Source organism: Hemitrygon akajei, chromosome 19 (assembly GCF_048418815.1).
Source record: "Hemitrygon akajei chromosome 19, sHemAka1.3, whole genome shotgun sequence".
Taxonomy (NCBI): Eukaryota; Metazoa; Chordata; class Chondrichthyes; order Myliobatiformes; family Dasyatidae; genus Hemitrygon; species Hemitrygon akajei.
In genome coordinates this window covers 52263302-52281689 of record NC_133142.1, presented here as the reverse complement: position 1 = coordinate 52281689, position 18388 = coordinate 52263302, and the positions used below count along the sequence as shown (strand labels likewise).

The 18388-nt window shown below is 45.2% G+C and overlaps 1 protein-coding gene across 4 annotated transcripts in view; it reads right to left on the bottom strand.

Annotated features, from left to right (window-relative positions):
• The window catches only part of grip2b (glutamate receptor interacting protein 2b), a 768811-nt gene that overhangs the window by 91468 nt on the left and 658955 nt on the right, over positions 1-18388 (bottom strand). For all 4 annotated transcript variants that reach the window (XM_073072501.1, XM_073072503.1, XM_073072504.1 and 1 more), the window contains exons 9-11: positions 7970-8139; positions 4342-4476; positions 551-703 (exon numbers count right to left, since the gene is read on the bottom strand). In XM_073072501.1, coding sequence (XP_072928602.1) covers positions 551-703; positions 4342-4476; positions 7970-8139 — 458 coding nt within the window. The remainder of the gene's footprint in view (positions 1-550; positions 704-4341; positions 4477-7969; positions 8140-18388) is intronic.

The window sequence follows — 18388 nt, the reverse complement described above, 5'->3', positions numbered from 1 at the left end:
TGTTTTGCTTTTAAATACCATGTTATGATTGGCATGGGTGTCCAGGGAGAGGAGGCACCTCTGCTGAAGGGCTCGTCATATCCATTCTCTTTATCCTTGTTCCCCACCGAACACACAGCTCTCATCTGCGGCTCCAAGTAGCTGTTTGATGTGACAGCAGCCACACCCTGATATACAGTGCTTCAGCAGGAGGGCTCAACCAGGGGAGGGTAGCCTGGTGAGGTCAGCTCTGACGGACTGGGTAGATGAGATCGAATGGCCAGGAAGGCTGTTCTGCAATACTTTGTGCAGAGCGAAGGGCATGGCAAGGCGCAGAAGAAGCCATGGTTATCTACTGCAACCAAAGAAGACCCAGATGTCATGTCTACACATACCGCTGGATCGGTCCAGAGAGTGGAACTACCCCAGTGCAATGGGTTTCCCACTTTAAGAACCTCCTGTACATGTTTCTTTGTGCAGTTTACACCATCCGAAGAAGTGCCAAAATCTATCATCTTCAGGCATAACAAACAACCAATTAATCACGACTTACAACAATCACGGGACTCACATGAGCTCTTGTACTCTTTCCTCTTCACCCTCCTGCGCATCAGGGTTGCCCGCGGGCTCATTGGATGGGCCGTCCGCGACAGGGTGCTCGTGTTCTGGGAGCTGAAGCCTGAAGTGCCAGACGAGGGTGGAGAGGAGCTGACTGGGACCAGTGCTATGGCAGAGAAAGAGCAGGAGGAGGGTATGGATTAGCTCCGGAGTACTGAAACACATCTCTACTAAAGGTAAAACATTATTAAACACATTGCACAGTGACTTAGGGTTGAAAAGGTCTGATTGAGGTGGAAGCTACAGGAGCTGGTCTCCAGGGCACTGCCACGGATGGCTAGGATGCAGGGCAGAGGGGCATTATGCCCTATAAAGAGGTATTTTCCCTTTGAGTGACTGCTGTCTTCCAGCAGAGTAATCTAGTCAGTCTATTCTGTTTATTTCATCCAATTTACTTTTGAAATCACAGATCACTTTTACTTGCCCACACTCAGGTTCCCAATCATTCCCACTTAGTAGCTTACATAGTCCCTCCTTTAACCCCTGCTCTATCCTTTGTCCAAAACCTTATATACATGCCCCCTGCCCCTTGTAGCAATAGCAAACGGGAAAGCTTAACTTCATCAATCTTATCTAAACCTTTGTACATCTTTCAATTTCCTTTGTCAGAAAGAGGAAAACCTAATTTTTTTTAATGGTTCCTTGTATCTAACATCCCTCTTCCCTGCAATAACTCTAGTAACCAGTCTTCTCTGCACACTCTCAAAAACCTTCACACCTTTACTAAGGTGTAGTGACAAGAACGAAACGCTTTAACTCCCAACTTTTGTATTCGATAGCTGACCTTACAGTTCTCTATGCTAAACATAAGAACATAAGAAATAGGAGCAGTAATAGGCCATCCAGCCCATTGAACCTATGTCCCCTAGTTCTAATCCCACCTGCCAGTGGAAACAACTTTTCTGCCTCTATCTTATCTATTCCTTTTGTTATTTTAGATGTTTCTGTAAGATCTCCTCTCATTCTTTTGAATTCCAGCTGACATCTCTCCACCCATTGTGTCAGTCAATTGATATCCTGTTGAAATTGATTGGTGGGTTTTTCTACAGAAGTGGTTTGCCATTGACTTCTTCTAAGTAGTCTTTACAAGACAGGTAACCTCAGCCATTATCAATACACTTCAGAGATTGTCTGGCTGGCATTAGTGGTTACATAACCAAGATTTGTGATATACACCAGCTGCTCATATGGCCATCCAGCACCTGCTCCCACGGCTTCACGTGACCCTGGTTGGTAGGCGGAGGGTGCTAAGCAAGTGCATTTTCTTCATCACCCTTCCTTGATACATCAGCATAAGTAAGTCAAACACCTCACCTCTTGCTCTCAGTTGTGTGATCAAATGCTTTTGGTTTCTTAACTCAAAGCAAATGGATTGCATTTTGACCAGTACTTTTGCTTGCTCAAAACTACAATGCCTTCCATAATCGGTACTGCCATCAACCTCCCTTTCCTCCGCCCCTGAACACTTTGTCACCAAGTCCTCACAGATTTCTGTTATTGCCACTGTCCTTTGTTTCTATGCAACTATTTGGCCATATCCACCATGTTTTTGTATTAGTGTTTTAAACCTGCCTTCCTGGCAACCCACCTCACTTTGTGCCTACCCAATATGGCACCACTTCATCCTGCAATTGTCTTCAACACTCTTGCTCTTATTACTAAATGTAGGTGCCCAATTTACAAAGCCATAAAACAGCGAGTCTGCTCCGCCTTTCTATAACAGCTGATTTATTGTCCTTCTAAACCCCCATTCTCCTGCCTTCGCCCCATAACATTTGAAGCCCTTACTAATCAAGAATCTATCAACCTCTGCTTTAAATATGCCACAATTTACATGTTTAAAGCTTGTTTAATCAGGCTGGTAAACCTCGCTGTGCAAATTGTAACCTTGGTTCCATTGAAAGGCAGCTCAACCCTCTGGATTGGTTGCCTCCTACCCCATCATTGCCCCACGAGCCTTATCTGTTTTAAATGGACAACCCCAGTGACCTTCTTCATCTCATTTGCCATCCAAGACCATGGTTTGGTTCCTCTGGTCTTCCTTCATGGAGGAATGTACCTGACTTTCAGCTAAATGCTTTGTACCCACTCAAGACCAGTTCACAACAGCAGGCTGCAAGTGACTTGATAATGTTTCTCGAGTCTGCTTTCCACACACGTACCTCAGCTCTTTCTTGACATTTGCTGGTTTAACCAGTAATCTCTATTTCTCTAAATTATTCAGGAAACACTTCCATCAAATATTCTTGTTGTAGCCTTTCTATTTGGAATTCAGTAATGCTACTAAGCTTTGTTCTCTGCCAAGGGGCTTGAAAGTCAATCATAGAAAGAAGAGTTTGAATCACACTTCACAAGTTAGGGAATTAATAGCTGAATAAAACACTAGCTCGGTAATAGTGATCATAAATTGCCAGTTCTTGTTAAAAAACTATAGGGTTCAAAATTTCCACTCTGACCTCAGATATGCCTGCAGCTTCAGTAAAATAGCTGATTCTTGACTGCATTCTGGGTGCAGTCGGGAAAGTAACTGCTAGACTTGTTACCGATGCCTGAGTCTTGTGAATGGGTAAATAATAAACCAATGCAATACCCCACTCTGCTCATTTCAATTCTTTCTTTGAACAGTAGAAATTTTTATATGTAACTTAACGTTCAAAAAAGAGTATTTTTGGATGTTTAGTTGAGGCAAGTGAAAAAAACTTGTCTCAATGTCATTTGAATTTGCTGGGACCAATTTGTCAGACTAAAATTAGGAAGTACCTTGGGTAGAGTTGTCTCTGCACATTGCTTATAGTTGCTTTAGTTGGGAAATCTAATTGCGATGTCATAGTTTCCAGACAGAGGAATTTGGAGTGAAGAAATAAGGAATTTAGTTACTGGGCTACTTTGCCTCAGTAAGGGGTGGCGATTGTGTGTTTTAAAAGTCATGTTCGATACAATGAATGAATCAAGGGTTCTAACTCTTATACTCAATTGAATATTATAAATGCACTTTTATTAAGATCTAATACGAATTCTGTCAAATGTAATCTTGCATTTGAGCACCTTAATCCAGGAGATGCCAAGGGCTACAATGGATTTTGGGGCTCTCTGGGACAACCGTAATTTCTCCACAAGCCAGGCAGTAGTAACAGTGTCCAACACTATGACGAGGCATAATCACAAGAGATTCTGAAGATGGTGGAAATCTAGACCAATACACATAAATTTTGGAGGAACTCGGCAGGTCAGGCAGCATCTCAAGAAGGAAATAAATGTTTGACATTTCGGGCCAAGCGCCTGCTACAGGACTGGAAAGGAAGAGGGGAAGGAAAACAAGTTGGCAGGTGATGGGTGAAGCCAGGTGAGGGGGAAGGTGGTGGGAAGGAAAGGGGGGATTAAGGTGGAAGCTGGGAGGTGATAGGTGGAAGAGATAAAGAGCTGAAGAAGAAGGAATCTGATAGGAGTGTCTTTGTGAAAGGTCTAGGCCCAAAATGTCAACTTGTTTATTCTCCTCCACAGAGGCTGCCTAATCCTCCAGCATTACATTTGACAATGATGCTTAACATATCTTTTCACCATGATGCTTTACAAAGTAGAAAGGAGGTCTTAATGCATGGTTCTGGCAGACACCTTGGGTAAAGGAAAGTGGTGCTGGATACCATGAAATCAAGCGGGGTGGAACGGGATGAGAAAATAGACAAGCTAGCTTGTAAGGAATGACCTAGGGTCAAGCGCTGATTCAGAGATAAGATGTTACTGTACATTTGCAGTAGTCTGAGTTGGACAGAGAGGTCGGTGCACTCCATGTCGGTGTCTTGCAATGCCCTGGGTGGTAGGTGTGGCAGTAGTTGACGCAGGGGTCCCAGCAGTGGTGGTGGTCACTCTTCTGAACTTTAACTGTCCACCAACCATCGAAGATTGAGGGTAAAGAGACAGAAGATAAAAAGATTATTAATGAAACACAACTCCTACACTTAAAGAGCCAGTCATCTTTCTAAGGGTGGGAGATGACCACTCTTCTTTAAATTCAGTACTTGGCGAACATTGGCTACTTTAGGACTGTTCTTCAAGGAAACATTCAGGTCATGAAAGATAAGCATATGACATGGGTTAGCATTCTTTATCGCAAGATAAATGTCACCTCATTATGGCAAGTGTAGAAGCTTTAAAGAGGGTGCAGAGGAGAATTACCAGGATGCTGCCTATCTTAGAGAGCATGCCTTATGAGAATAGGTTGACTGGGCTAGGGCTTTTCTCTTGGACCAAAGGAGGATGAGTGGTGACTTGACTGTGGTGTACAAAATGATAAGGAGCATGGATCAATTAGATATCCACACTCTTTTTCCCAGGCTGGAAATGTCTAATACAAGACAGCATCATTTTAAAGAGATTGGAGAAAAGCATAGAGGGGGAAGTCATTGGTAAATTTTCACACAGAGTATGGGTGCATGAAATACCCTGCCAGGGGTGGTGGTAGAGTCAGACACATTAGGGGAATTAAGAAACTCTAATATAGTCATTTTGAAGAGAGAAAAATGAAGAGCTATGTAGGAGGGAAGAGTTAAATTGATCTTAGAGTGTTATAAGGTCATCACAACATAGTGGGCAAAGGGTTTCTACTGTGCTGTAATGTTCTATTTTCTACGTTTTATGTTAAGATGACAACAGTAACAGAGGACTCAGATCTTGGTTATTCACAGAGGGAAATGCCAGAGCACCACGTGAATTGGAGGCACGAGAGACTGGAATCAGGAGCAATGTATATAGTGCTGGAGTAAGTCGGTGGGTCAGATAGCATCTGTAGAGTGAAATGGGCAGTGAAGTTTCAGGTCGAAATCCCTCAATCCACATGAGGTAAGCTGTTGTCTTCAAGGTTTCTTCTTAACATATTTGATCGGTCTGTATGACATAGACGGAGGTCATTTCAGCCTATCAAGTTCATGTCAGCTTACAGAACAAGTTTCTCTGTAACTGTCCTCCCTATATTCCCATCAGATTTCACCATGCTACACCCTATGGGAAATTTACAGTGGTCAATTAACTCAGGTCATTGGGCTGTGCAAGGAAATTTGGAGCAGGCGGAGGAGACACTTCCAGTCACAAGAAGGACGGGCAAATTTCACACAGACAGCACCAGATGTTGGGTCTGAATCTGAGTCCCTGGAGCTGTGAGGCAACAGCATTGATAACTGCATGCTATAATAATCACAGGATGCCAATAAAATTGACAGACATGATGCATTTTAAAGCCTGGCTGATGTGAATGTGTAGACCCTTGAGCAACATACAGGCAATTTGCACAAAGCAAGATCCATAAACAGGGGTAGGTTAATGACAAAGACTCTATATTTTTAAGTAATTGTTGACAATATTCCCCATTACTTCTTAATTCCTAAGGAATTTTTATAGCCACGGGAGAGCACATACAGAGTCTCAATTTTATTTCGTCTGAAGATCTGAACTTCCATAAATGTAAACCTCAGCTTTGCCGCCAAAACTTCTGTGCTCATTTGGAATTTGAATGCACTGTCTCACTCAGAAACTAAGGGTCTCAGTTCTGGGAGAACCTTATCTCCTTCATTAACAAACAAGCTGGGCAGAAGATGCACTTTTTGCGGCTGTTTGTAAAATTCCATGCTCCCCAGAACCTACCGCTGCAGTTCTACACTGCCATCATAGGGAGCATCTTCACATCAGTCATTACTGTCTGGTTCGATGCAGCATCCTCTTACAATATACCAAAACAACAGTAAAACCGTCAGGGCAGCAGAAAAAGTCACTGCTTGCAATCTACCATCACCGCAGGACTTGTATGAATCCAGGACAAAGAACTGGCCAGGAATCATTGCAGGTACTACCCACTCTGAAAAATGTTTTTTCTAAAAGTTTCCTTCTTGAAAGCATTAGAGGGCTATTAAAACAAAACTTCACACTATCTTCATCCCCCAGGCAGTTAATCTGATCAAGCATTCTAGGTACCTACTCCATCCCCTCTATCTTTTACCCCCATCATGGCATTGCACTGTAAAACAGTTAAAACCACTTTTTTATAATGCAGTTTACATTGCAAAGACATGATGGTTTTATGTATTCATGCACATTTTATTCCATATCCACCCTTTAACCTCCATTTTTATATAATTATTTATAATTGTTGAATATTGTTGTTTTGGTTGCATGTAATGCTCTGTCCAACACACCATAGCAAATTTTTAATACATGTACAAGTATATTGGAAATGAAGTTGATCCTTGATCCAAATTGCCAACTGTCTATTTCTCTCCATAGATGCTGCCTGACTCGCTGCGTACTCGTGTCTTTGTCTTGTGCTCCAGATTTCAGCCTCTACAGTCTCCTGTGTCTCCACGTGGACTAGTAAAGATGGAAATGTGAAGCTTTGAGAGGCAGAGCACTCTCAAAGAGTAAGCACACAAGTACATCATTTGGAAAAGAGCAGTTGCAGTTATTTGGAAACCGGACAGAATGTTTGTGTTCATTGCTGTGTGAAATGAAATCAAAAGAAGAAGTTATGTTTCAGCTATACAGGGCATTGATGTGGCCACATTTGGGATGTTATAAGGGATGTTATTTAAGGACGATAAGGAGTTCAGAGGTTTATCAGACTAATAACTGAAATGTTCAGATTGTCTTATGAGAAAAGTCTGAGCAGGCTAGGTTTGTATCCACTGGAGTTTAGCTGATTGAACTGTATGAGATCTCGATGAGTTTTGCAGCACCAGGTTTATCCACTTGGACCCCAGTTCCTTTTGAGTCTCAGAGCTCTGCATTAAGATACTATTCCTTTTTATTTATCCTCCCAAAATGGGCTATTACACACTTTCCCACATTAAGCATATTTGCCTGATCTTTGCCCACACCCATCCCATCATGTCATCTCCTGAATTTACTCTCCCTCCTACCTCAGTCAGTTCCGTTATGGTTGAAGCTCTCCCTGCCATCAGAAGGTGACATTCCTTCATTAACAACCTCCACCATCCAGGCCATGCTGTCTTCTCACTCACTCCATCAGGTAGGAGGTGCTGGAGCCTCCAGGTTCATCAATAGCTTCTTCACCACTGGTTCTTGAATTGACCCGAAAAACCCTAATTTACCTTGAACTGTAGTTCCCTCAACTTGCACTAGTGTTTGCATTTTATTCTATTGTGTAAGTTATGCATAATTTATGTTAATCTAACTCAATGGAATGCATGTTGTGTTTGCAACGTGCTGCAAAAAGTTTGTTTTCATGGTATTTATACCCTGAGTAAGTATGCTTGATCTTAGTCTTCACCTTCCAGTAATAAGGTGTCCCTTGCATGTGCATAATCAGGTGAATCAACTTTTCTAATATTTTCCCCTTATCCCCACTGAGGAGGGAACAGAGAGTAACCTTGTTCCATCGGCTTCAGGGATAGTCGGCTCTGGTGCACGGGGAGGATCTCAAGCTTGACATGATCGGAGGCGTTGGTCAGGAGCTGGGTGGCTTCCATCAGGGTGCAGTGCTCTGTGCTCACTCCATCGATCGACAAGATGTAGTCGCCGACGTGCAAGGCCCCACATCTGACAAAACAAATGCCATTTGAAGCCACAGAAATAGCTGACACGATCCTTCATCCTAGTGATCTGCATCTGTCCAAAATTATTACATGAATGCATATGATTGCAAAAGAACTTCTGTCAACTTAAAATAAATTCCATTGCAGGCAACTTCAAAATTTGAAAACTTAAGGTGTTGAGTTCATTAAAATTCTGCACCATCTCAGATAACCCGTTCTTGCTGCTTCGAGGATTGTTCTTGAGTCAGAGAATAAACAGCTAAAGAAGCCTGGGTCTCTATCAGTACTACTCAGTGGCCACTGACTCAGATCTGAGGGAGATCTCCATCTCCCTTACCTTCAAATGCCTTCATGGACTTGGCTTTGTCCCAGTCTGTTCTTCGCCTCCTGTCCTGTAATCTCATGAGATCTCTGGCCCCATTCCTGCCTTCAGGTATCTGGCCTGATCTACTGAAATCAGGCCTCTTTGCCTCTGCACTTCTCTTTTCTCCTTTAAGATACATCTTAAAATCTGCTTCTTGACCAAGCATTCACTCGTGTGTCAATACGGTAAAACAACAGTAATCCATATCTGATGGTTCAGTATCTGGTCCCTTGGATGATGTTTCCTGTACTCCACGGGACCTGTGCTCCTTCCAGACTCAATGGGGTCCTACTTCCCCATCCCACTTTAAACTCTGGGTAACTGGGTTCCCACACTCCCTTCAAATTCTCCAGGGTGCCACATCCCACAATCTCTTGAACTCATAGGGCCTTGATCCCCCCCCAATCTCTTGAATTCACTGGGGTCCATTACCCACAATCTCTTGGGGGTACTCACTGGGGCCCCATTTTACTTAATCTTTGGAATTTATTGGAGCCCATTTCCCATGAACTCTTGAACTCAGACAGCTGTGTTCTTCACAAACTCTTGATCTTACTAGAACCTAACTTTCCCAATCTTTTGAACTCATGGGAGCCCCATTCCCCACAATCTCATGAACCTACAGAAGGCCCAATTTCCACAATCTTTTGAACTCACTGAGGCGCATTTCCCTTGATCTCTTGCTCTCACTGAGGTCCTGTTCCCCACAATGTCTTGAACTCATTGGGGCCTTGTTCCCAACAATCTTGCATCTCCGGGACCCCGTTCTCCATGCTCCTTTTAAACTCACTGTACCATCATTTCACATACTCCCTTGCAATGTACCAGGTTCAGCGAAAAATCCATTAAACAACTTGTAACACTAGTCTTGAGATATAAGTAAGAGCAAAAGTTTGAAAAATTTGCCAGACCAGCACCTTCAAAGTGCTGAATGTGACAGATTAACAGAGCACTGTTGGATGTTCATCAATTTAATGACGAATACTCTTTGGTCTGCCCAAAATTTGCCGTTCTCCTGGCACAGCAACATGTCCATAATGGAGTGCTGCCAACTGGCACATTCCAGGTTGCAAGACTACATCCTTGAGCACGTACTGAAACTTGGTGTGACCAGTGCTGTGGGTCTGTGGGCAAAAGCCTGAGTCTAGCTTCCAGCCTCTACCATGGAGTCAGACTGGGAAGCTCCTCAAACACTGAAATGGCATTACAGCACAGAGGGGCCACATGAGCGGCAATGGCACTGTAGTTAAAAAAAAAGGCTGCACTACTGAATGTACTAACCATGAATGTAAAATGTTTTGACTGTTTATTTTTCTGTATTTATTTTTTAATTTTGAATAAAGTTTACACTTGAAATTTTAAAAATAGCTGAGCTTTTCCTTTTGTAACTTGGTATCATTTCCTGTCTGAGAAATGTTTAAGGTTGTTTTGCTATTTTGCTGAGGTGATATAAATGCAGTTATATAACATTTGCATCTCTCCTCCTAGCCCCTTCCCATCAAGCCTACCTGAGCAGCACAGTGTGGGATCACTCACAAAGGTCCAGCTTTCTTTTCACATCTACTCATGATCACTATCCATTAGAGGTGCCTTCAACACAGGTGCCCCCCAGGGTTGTGTCCTGAGACCCCTCCTCTGCTCTCTTTACACCCCACCGACTGTGCTGCCACACACAGGTCCAATCTATTGATCAAATTCGCAGATGACACGACTTTGATCGGCCTTATTTCTGGCGGTAATGAGACAGCCTACAGAGGAGAGGTTGACACCCTGACACAGTGGTGCCAAGATAACAAGATAACAATGTCCAAAATACAAAAGATCTGATTGTGGACTACAGGAGGAACGGAGGCAGGCTCGGCCTGATCAACATCAATGGGTCTGTAGTTGTGAGGGTGAGTAGTTTCAAGTTCCTCAGTATACACATCACCGAGGATCTCACCTGGACTGTACACACCGGCTTTGTGACAAAAAAAGCACAACAGCATCTCTTCCACCTCAGGCGACTGAAGAAGTTTGGCACGGGCCCCCAGATCCTCAAGACCTTCTACAGGGGCATCATTGGGAGCATCCTGAATGGCTCTATCACCGCCTGGTACAGGAACTGCACAAACCTTGATCGCTGGGCACTGCAGAGAGTGGTATGGACAGGCCAGTGTATCTGTGGATGTGAACTTCCCTCCATTGAGGACATTTACAGCAAGAGGTGCAAAAAGAAGTCCTAGAAGATCATCTGGGACACCAGTCACCCCAACCATACACTGTTTCAGCTGCTTGTGTCTGGCAAATGGTATCGCAGCATTAAATCCAGGACCTAAAGGTTACGGGATGGCTTTTTTCTACAAGCCACTGAACTTAGAAATTTGCATGTCTGTACATTGCGAAGGAGTCATGCAAAGATTTTTACTCCCTCAGATTGTGGGATGGATGTATGGTTTAAATAAATTCAATTCAAATTCACCAACATGTGGCTGGAACAACACACACAAAACCCTGGAACTCAGCAGGTCAGGCAGCATCTATGGAAAAGAATAAACAAGCTACATTTTGGGCCAAGCTTGTCATGGTTTGGAGACTTGTGTGCCTTAATGACCTAGAGAGCTGTGTTGGCTGGAGTCAGGACTTTATGCTCTGGCTCTTGGTAAGGTCACTCATGCCAAACAGGTCAAAGGGTAGAGACCAGACGAAGAGTAGTCCACTGGCCCTCCAGATTCAGGGGTTCAGCTCAAGGCTAACAACCCTGACTGGTAAAACAAAACTGTTACAGAAACAGCAATGAGGAAGAACCCGAGACTGTGGGGCTAAGCATAGCTTAAATACCATCTGTAAATTTGCTGAAGATACAACCATTGTTGGTAGAATCTCAAATGGAGACAAGAGGGCGTACAGGAGTGAGACATACCAACTAGTGAGTGAGGTCGCAGCAACAACCTTGTACTCAACATCAGTAAGACGAAAGAGCTGATTGTGAACTTCAGGAAGGGTAAGACAAGGGAACACATATCAAACCTCATAGAAGGATTAGAGGAGGAGTCAGTGAGCAGTTTCAAGCTCCTGGGTGTCAAGATCTCTGAGGACCTAACCTGGTCCCAACATATTGATGCAGCTATAAAGAAGGCGAGACAATGACTATACTTCATTGGGAGTTTGGAGAGATTTGTTATGTCAACAAAAACACCCAAAAACTTCTATAGATGTACTGTGGAGAGCATTCTGACAGGCTGCATCACTGTCTGTTATGGAGGGGCTACTGTTCAGGACCGAAAGAAGCTGCAGAGGGTTGTAAATTTAGTTGGCTCCATCTTGGGTACTAGCCTACAAAGTACCCAAGAGATCTTCAAGGAGCAGTGTCTCAGAAAGGCAGCGTCCATTATTAAGGACCCCAGCACCCAGGGCATGCCCTTTTCTCACTGTTACCATCACGTAGGAGGTACAGAACCCTGAAGGGACACACTCAGCAATTCAGGAACAGCTTCTTCCCCTCAGCCATCTGATTCCTAAATGGACATTGAATCAGTGAATACTACCTCACTTTGAAAATGTGTATTATCTCTGTTTTTGCATGATTTTTAATCTACTGTAAATTCCGGTGTAAAGGCCGAGAATTTGGCCCTAAATTTTGGTCCTAAAATTAGGGGGTCGGCTTATAAAGAGGGTGCCAACTTTGGAAAAACAAATACATGGAAGACAGGTCATATTTATTGGCTGTTTTTGGGTCAAATTCGTTCCACAGTCGACGCATGAATTCTTTGAATGATTTGTTTAAACTCACATCTGGTGGCTGGAGCACGGAGATCAAACCACCGGGGATGACTGCAATGTATGGGACATTGGAAAAAAGTTGAATTTCCCCATGGGGATGAATAAAGTATCTATCTATCTATCTATCTATCTAACTATCTATCTATCTATCTATCTATCTATCTATCTATCTATGTCCGTATTTTCAGCTTTCAGTGCTGCTTTTGTCTCACCTGACAAGTGCACTTTGAACATGTCCCAGACAAGTAGCGACTTTTCCTTCCCGAAACCTTCGGGACATCGACGCCACACCTCTTTAACCCACTTCAAGCAACCCACTTCGTCCATCCAGCAGTGTTTTTGGATGTAAACAACAACACTCCATGGGAATTTTCTGAGCAATCTTTGTTTTCTGTCTTGACACAAGATCACGTCTATTCATAAATCGGGTGCACCAACTTCGCGTAGCTTTGAAATTTTCACTGACCTCACGGTGTTTTTCATCTCATTTCAATGCTTGAACTCAAATAATTTCTCTGGTGACAATGTATCCAGACGATTGCTGGTGATTCACACACTCTAATACTTTTTCTTCCAGTTCTGGCCACTGGTATGTTTTCCCACGGTTTGCACATCTCGTCTTTGGCATTTCCCTCAGCGTGTCCTCTGCCTTTCTCCACTCTCTCACTTGTTTCTCATTTACACTAAACTTCTTAGCAACTGCAGAATTATTTGTTCCTTTAGCAAAATCAACAACCTTCAGCCAGCATCATATCGCATTCGTTTTAATCTTTTGTACATGGTGGTTGCAAACTCAATACTGAGTACACGTACTGATCCCACCACCCCATGTTGTGTTTTAGCAAGATTACAATGGGCTCTAAATGGTTTTATGGGGGTTACATTTCAGAGGATTCCTTTTCATTGGAAACCTAATCCAAAATTTCCCTCTCTGATTTATTTATTAAGAATTCGCTTATAATGCTCTTCAATGTGTAGGCCTGTTTTCTTAGCAGGTACTGCTTCACAAAATTTCCAGGGTCCGGATCCGGCAAAGCTGGGTACTGGCATGTGAGATCTTGTGATCTTTTCTAGTTAAATCAAAAACGTCTACAAAAGGGGTCAGCTTATACAAAGGTAACATAAAAAAGTCACTTTTTTAACCTTGAAAACGGGGGTCAGCTTATACTCTGGAATACACAGTATTCATTGTATGTATATGGATGAAATGGCCTGCAGCTAACATGACTTCACTGTGGAAGCAGTTTGACGACGATGTCAACCAAATTCTGGAGGCAACAGCGAAGGGAGAGGTCGATAGGAAGTTACAAGCCGTGACAACAATCATTGTCAGCATCGCAGCTGAACGGTTCGGAGGAGAAGAAAGGCTCCAGAACGCCTTACTCCAAGAACTAAAGAGCGTTGAGGATCCACAACATCAGGCAGGAGATGAAAGCGCTGAAGTCCCAGTACAAGGAGGCAGGAGAAGAGGAGCGCATCGGCTTGGCCCAGCTGACGTGCATACTACGAAAGAAGATCAGGGTTCTCCACCAGGCAGAGGGGCACTGGAGACGGCGACATGAAAGGGCCCGAAAACGTGCTGCCTTTATCGCCAACCCCTTCGAGATCACCAAGGAGTTGCTGGGGCAGAAGCACAGTGGGAAACTGGCCTGTTCGCAGGAAGACACAGACCAACATCTGAAGAAGGTATACAGTGATCCTGAACGAGAGCAGGATTTGGGAGAGTGCAACATCCTGATAGACCCCCCTGAACCGGATGTGCAGTTCGACATGTCAGAGCTGCAGCTAAAGGAAGTCAGGGAGGTCGTCCGCAAAGCAAGGGCAAGCTCGGCTCCAGGACCAAGCAGCACCTTGTACAAAGTGTACAAGAACTACCCCAAACTCCTGCTGTGGCTGTGGAAGATTCTGTGAGTCTTCTGGAGAAGGGGGAAGATCCCAGAACAGTGGAGAGTGGTTGAAGGGGCATGGATCCCGAAGGAGGAAAATGCCGCCCAGATAGACCAGCTCCACATCATCTCCCTGCTGTGTGTCGAGGCAAAGATCTTTCTCAGTGCTGTTTCCAATCGGCTGCACACCTAGCTAGCAAAGAATACCTATATCAATACATCAGTCTAGAAGGGTGGCATTTCAGGGATGCTGGGCTGCCTGGAGAACACCGGTGTGGTGACACAGCTCATCAGGGAGGCCAGAGAGAACAACGGCAACCTGTCAGTACTGTGGCTCGACCTGGCAAATGCATATGGCTCCATTCCGCACAAGCTGGTGCAGCTCGCACGGACCAAGTATCACGTCCCCAGCAGAATCAGAGACCTTACTGCTGATTATTTCAGCAACTTCAGGATGAGGGTATCTTCAGGAGCAATTACATCAGGCTAGCACAAGATGGAGATTGGCATCATCACAGGGTGCACTATCTCAGTGACACTGTTCTCCCCAGCCATGAACATGCTCACTAAGTCTGCTGAACCAGAGTGCAGAGGGCCCAGAATGAATTCCGCTCAATGGCAACCACCTATCAGGGCATTCATGGATGACCTCACAGTCACCACAGAATCAGTCCCAGGCTGCCGGTGGATTCTGCAGGGGCTTGAAAAGCTGGTGGAGTGGGCCCGGATGTGTTTCAAACCAGCCAAATCAAGATCTATGATGCTGAGGAACGGGAAGGTGGAGAACAAGTTCCGGTTCAGCATCGCAGGTACAGTCATCTCAACCATCACAGAAAAGCCAGTCAAGAGCTTAGGGAAGGTTTTTGACAGCTCTCTAAGGGACACGACATCCATTCAAGCGACCTGCACAGAGTTGGATGGCTGGCTGAAATCTGTGGACAAGTCTGGCCTACCTGGGAAGTTCAAAGCCTGGGTGTATCAGCATGGCATTCTTCCCAGAATCCTGTGGCCCCTCCTTGTCTGCGCAGTTCCGATCTCGACAGTCGAAACCTCAGAGAGGAGGGTCAGCAAGCACCTCAGGAGATGGCTGGGGCTGCCGAGGAGCCGGAGCAGCGTCGCACTCTATGGATACCACAACAAACTGCAACTGCCCTTCAAATCCCTGGAGGAGGAATTCGAAGTGACAAGAGCCAGAGAAGTGATACAGTACAGGGACTCAAGTGATCCAAAGGTGGCCAGAGCAGGGATCCAAGTGAGGACTGGCAGGAAGTGGAGGGCAGAGGAAGCTGTTCAGGAAGCAGAGGTGAGGCTGCGTCACAGGAGGCTGGTGGGAGTGGTCACACGAGGCCGAGCTGGGCTAGGATCCTTTCCAACTCCCCAAATGGACACCATCAGAGGGCAGGAAAGGCACCGCCTAGTTCAGGAGGAGGTGAGAGCAGCAGTGGAGGAGACGAGAACCTGCAAGGCGGTGGGAATGAAGCAACAGGGAGTTTGGACAAGATGGGAGAATGCAGCGGAGAGGAAAGTGACCTGGGCTGAGCTTTGGAAAGCCGAGCCACACCACATCCAATTTCTCATCCAGGCAGTGTATGATGTGCTTCCAAGCCCATCAAACCTGCACACATGGGGCAAAGCAGAGTCATCAGCGTGCCCACTGTGTTCCAAGTGAGGAACCCTGGAGCACATCCTCAACGGCTGCACAAGGGCACTTGGTGAGGGACGGTACCGATGGACGCACGAGCGGGTCCTGAAGATCATCGCTGAAGCCATCAGCGTAGGAGTTGATTCGGCAAAGTGGTCCCAACCCTACAAGTAGGCCATTGCCTTTGTCAGAGCTGGGGAGCAGCCAATACCCACCAAAAGAACATCTGCAGGCATCCTGACCTCTGCAAGGGACCGGAAGCTGTTGGTGGACCTCGAAAGACAGCTGAAGTTCCCCAACCATGTCGCAGCCACCACCCAGCGACCAGACATTGTCCTTGTGTCTGAGTCTACGAAGCAGGTGGTGATGCTGGAGCTGACAGTCCCATTGGAAGATCACTTGGAAGAGGCCTTTGAAAGGAAGCTATCTAAGTACGCAGGACTGGTCAACAACGGCCAGCAGGCTGGATGGAGAGCGAGGTGTCTCCTAATGGAGGTTGGTTGTAGGGGATTCACAGCCCGTTCCTTAGCCAGAGCCTACAGCAATTTGGGCATCGAGGGAGAGAGGAAGAGGAGAGCCATCCGCAGTACCACCGATGCGGCAGAGAGGGCCTCAAGGTGGCTGTGGCTCAAGGGAGGGGAGCCATGGAGTCATGTGTAGCTAGCCATCTGGACACAACTGGGGTCTGATCAGCCCCGGCTGGGTCACCTGGAGGAGGCTGTATGATGTTGAAAGACCCAAAACACCCGATGATCCAGGAACATCACTGATGATGTGTCCAGAGGCATCAGTAGATGTATGTACACAGCTGTAATCTATTTATTTATTCTTCTTCTATATTATGTATTGCATAGAACTGCTGCTGGTAAGTTAACAAATTTCACGACATATGCCGGTGATAATAAACCTGATTCTGATACATCGGAGTGCAATAATATTCTCGAATCTCCCCCCAGAGTTATATGACTGACAGTAGTAAAAACTGAGAGGAAGCAACTGCCACAATAAAGGAAGCCCTGGACACATCACAGATGGAGGAGCTTCATTGCTGCCCTAAATATCAGCAGCAGAATGGGCAGTAAGTAAGTAATTTTGGGCCAAGATAGGAAATAAAGGGGGCAGAAGCTAGAATAAGACTGTAGGGGAGGAGATGGATTAGCAAACAGACAGGTTGTAGCTGGGACCAGTTGAGGGGGAATGTGGATGGGTGGGGAATGGGGAAAAATGAAGTGAGAAGGTGGAATGTGATTGGTGAAAATATACGGGGATGAAGAAGAAAAAATCTGATAGGAGAGGAGAGTGAACCATAAGATAAAGGGAAGGAGGAGGGGCACCAGAGGGAGATGATAGGTGAGAAGAGAAAGGGTGACGGGGCCAGAATGGGGAATGGAAAAAGAGAAAAGGGAAAGGGGGAGAAATTAGTGTAAGTTGGAGAAACTGATGTTCATGTCATCAAGTTGGAGGCTGCCCAGATGAAATACGAGGTGTTGCTCCTCCAACCCGAGAGTGGCCTCACTGTTACATTAGAGGAGGCCATGGAGCAACATGTCAGAATGGGGTTGGGAACTGGAATCCAAATGGGTGGAATTTTCTCATAACCTTCCAGAGACGGAACACAATGTGTTCAGGTCTTAGCACTGAGTGTGGGATTGGTTGGAACAGGAGATCTGGGGGATAAAATTTACCCCTTCTGCTTCGGCCTCCAGAGTTCCTATAGCAGCCATTGGCTAAATCACTGTTATACCATAAAGTCATGGAGACATACAGCACAGAAACAGGACACACTGATTCAAGGCGACCAATTACACTAATCCTACCTGAATCCCACGTTCTCATCGACTCCTCCTGGATTCTGCCCCTCAGCTGCACTCGCGGGCTAATGCACTTTAGCCCATTAACATGCATGGCTTCGGAATGCGGCAGGATACTGGAGCTTCAAGAGGAAACCCACACGGTCACAGGGAGAACGTGCGAACTCCACACAAACAGCACCCGAGGTCAGGATCGAACCCAGGTCTCTGGCATTGCACAGTAGCTGCTCTGCTGGTGAGTCTTTGTGCCGAAACAGGAGACAGACCACAACAAGCTGGCCTTCCACACCCTTCAGCAAGAGCCCAGCAGCTATAAGCATCAATACTACCCATGCAAGCTCTCTCTCCACTCTATTTCCTTGTTCTCATTCTGTCCTACGTTCATCTATTGCCTGACATTTGTGTTAAATCAAATATTTTTAAAGGCAAGTTCACGTATGTTCATATGGCTAATGAAAGCATAGCACCACGTTTCCACCCCTGGAGACTGAAGAGATGAAGGGAGTGCAGAGGAAACATTAACCCTTTAACCAAGTACAAAGCTCAAGAAGCACGCTGCAACCTCTTGAGGTCCCTGTTGATCATTGCCATCTCATCACAAAAAGACTTTGATTTAAGAGGCTTGTTAATGATCCCAGAACACTGCAGAGAGATTTAACAACAATGAGGCACTTTGTAGCGTTCTGAAGGCACTAACAAGGCTGTCACTGCTCTGAAAGAGAAATGCGACAATGACAAAAACAATCTATTTGTTAGATGTTGAAACACAGACATTGGCCAGCACTCCA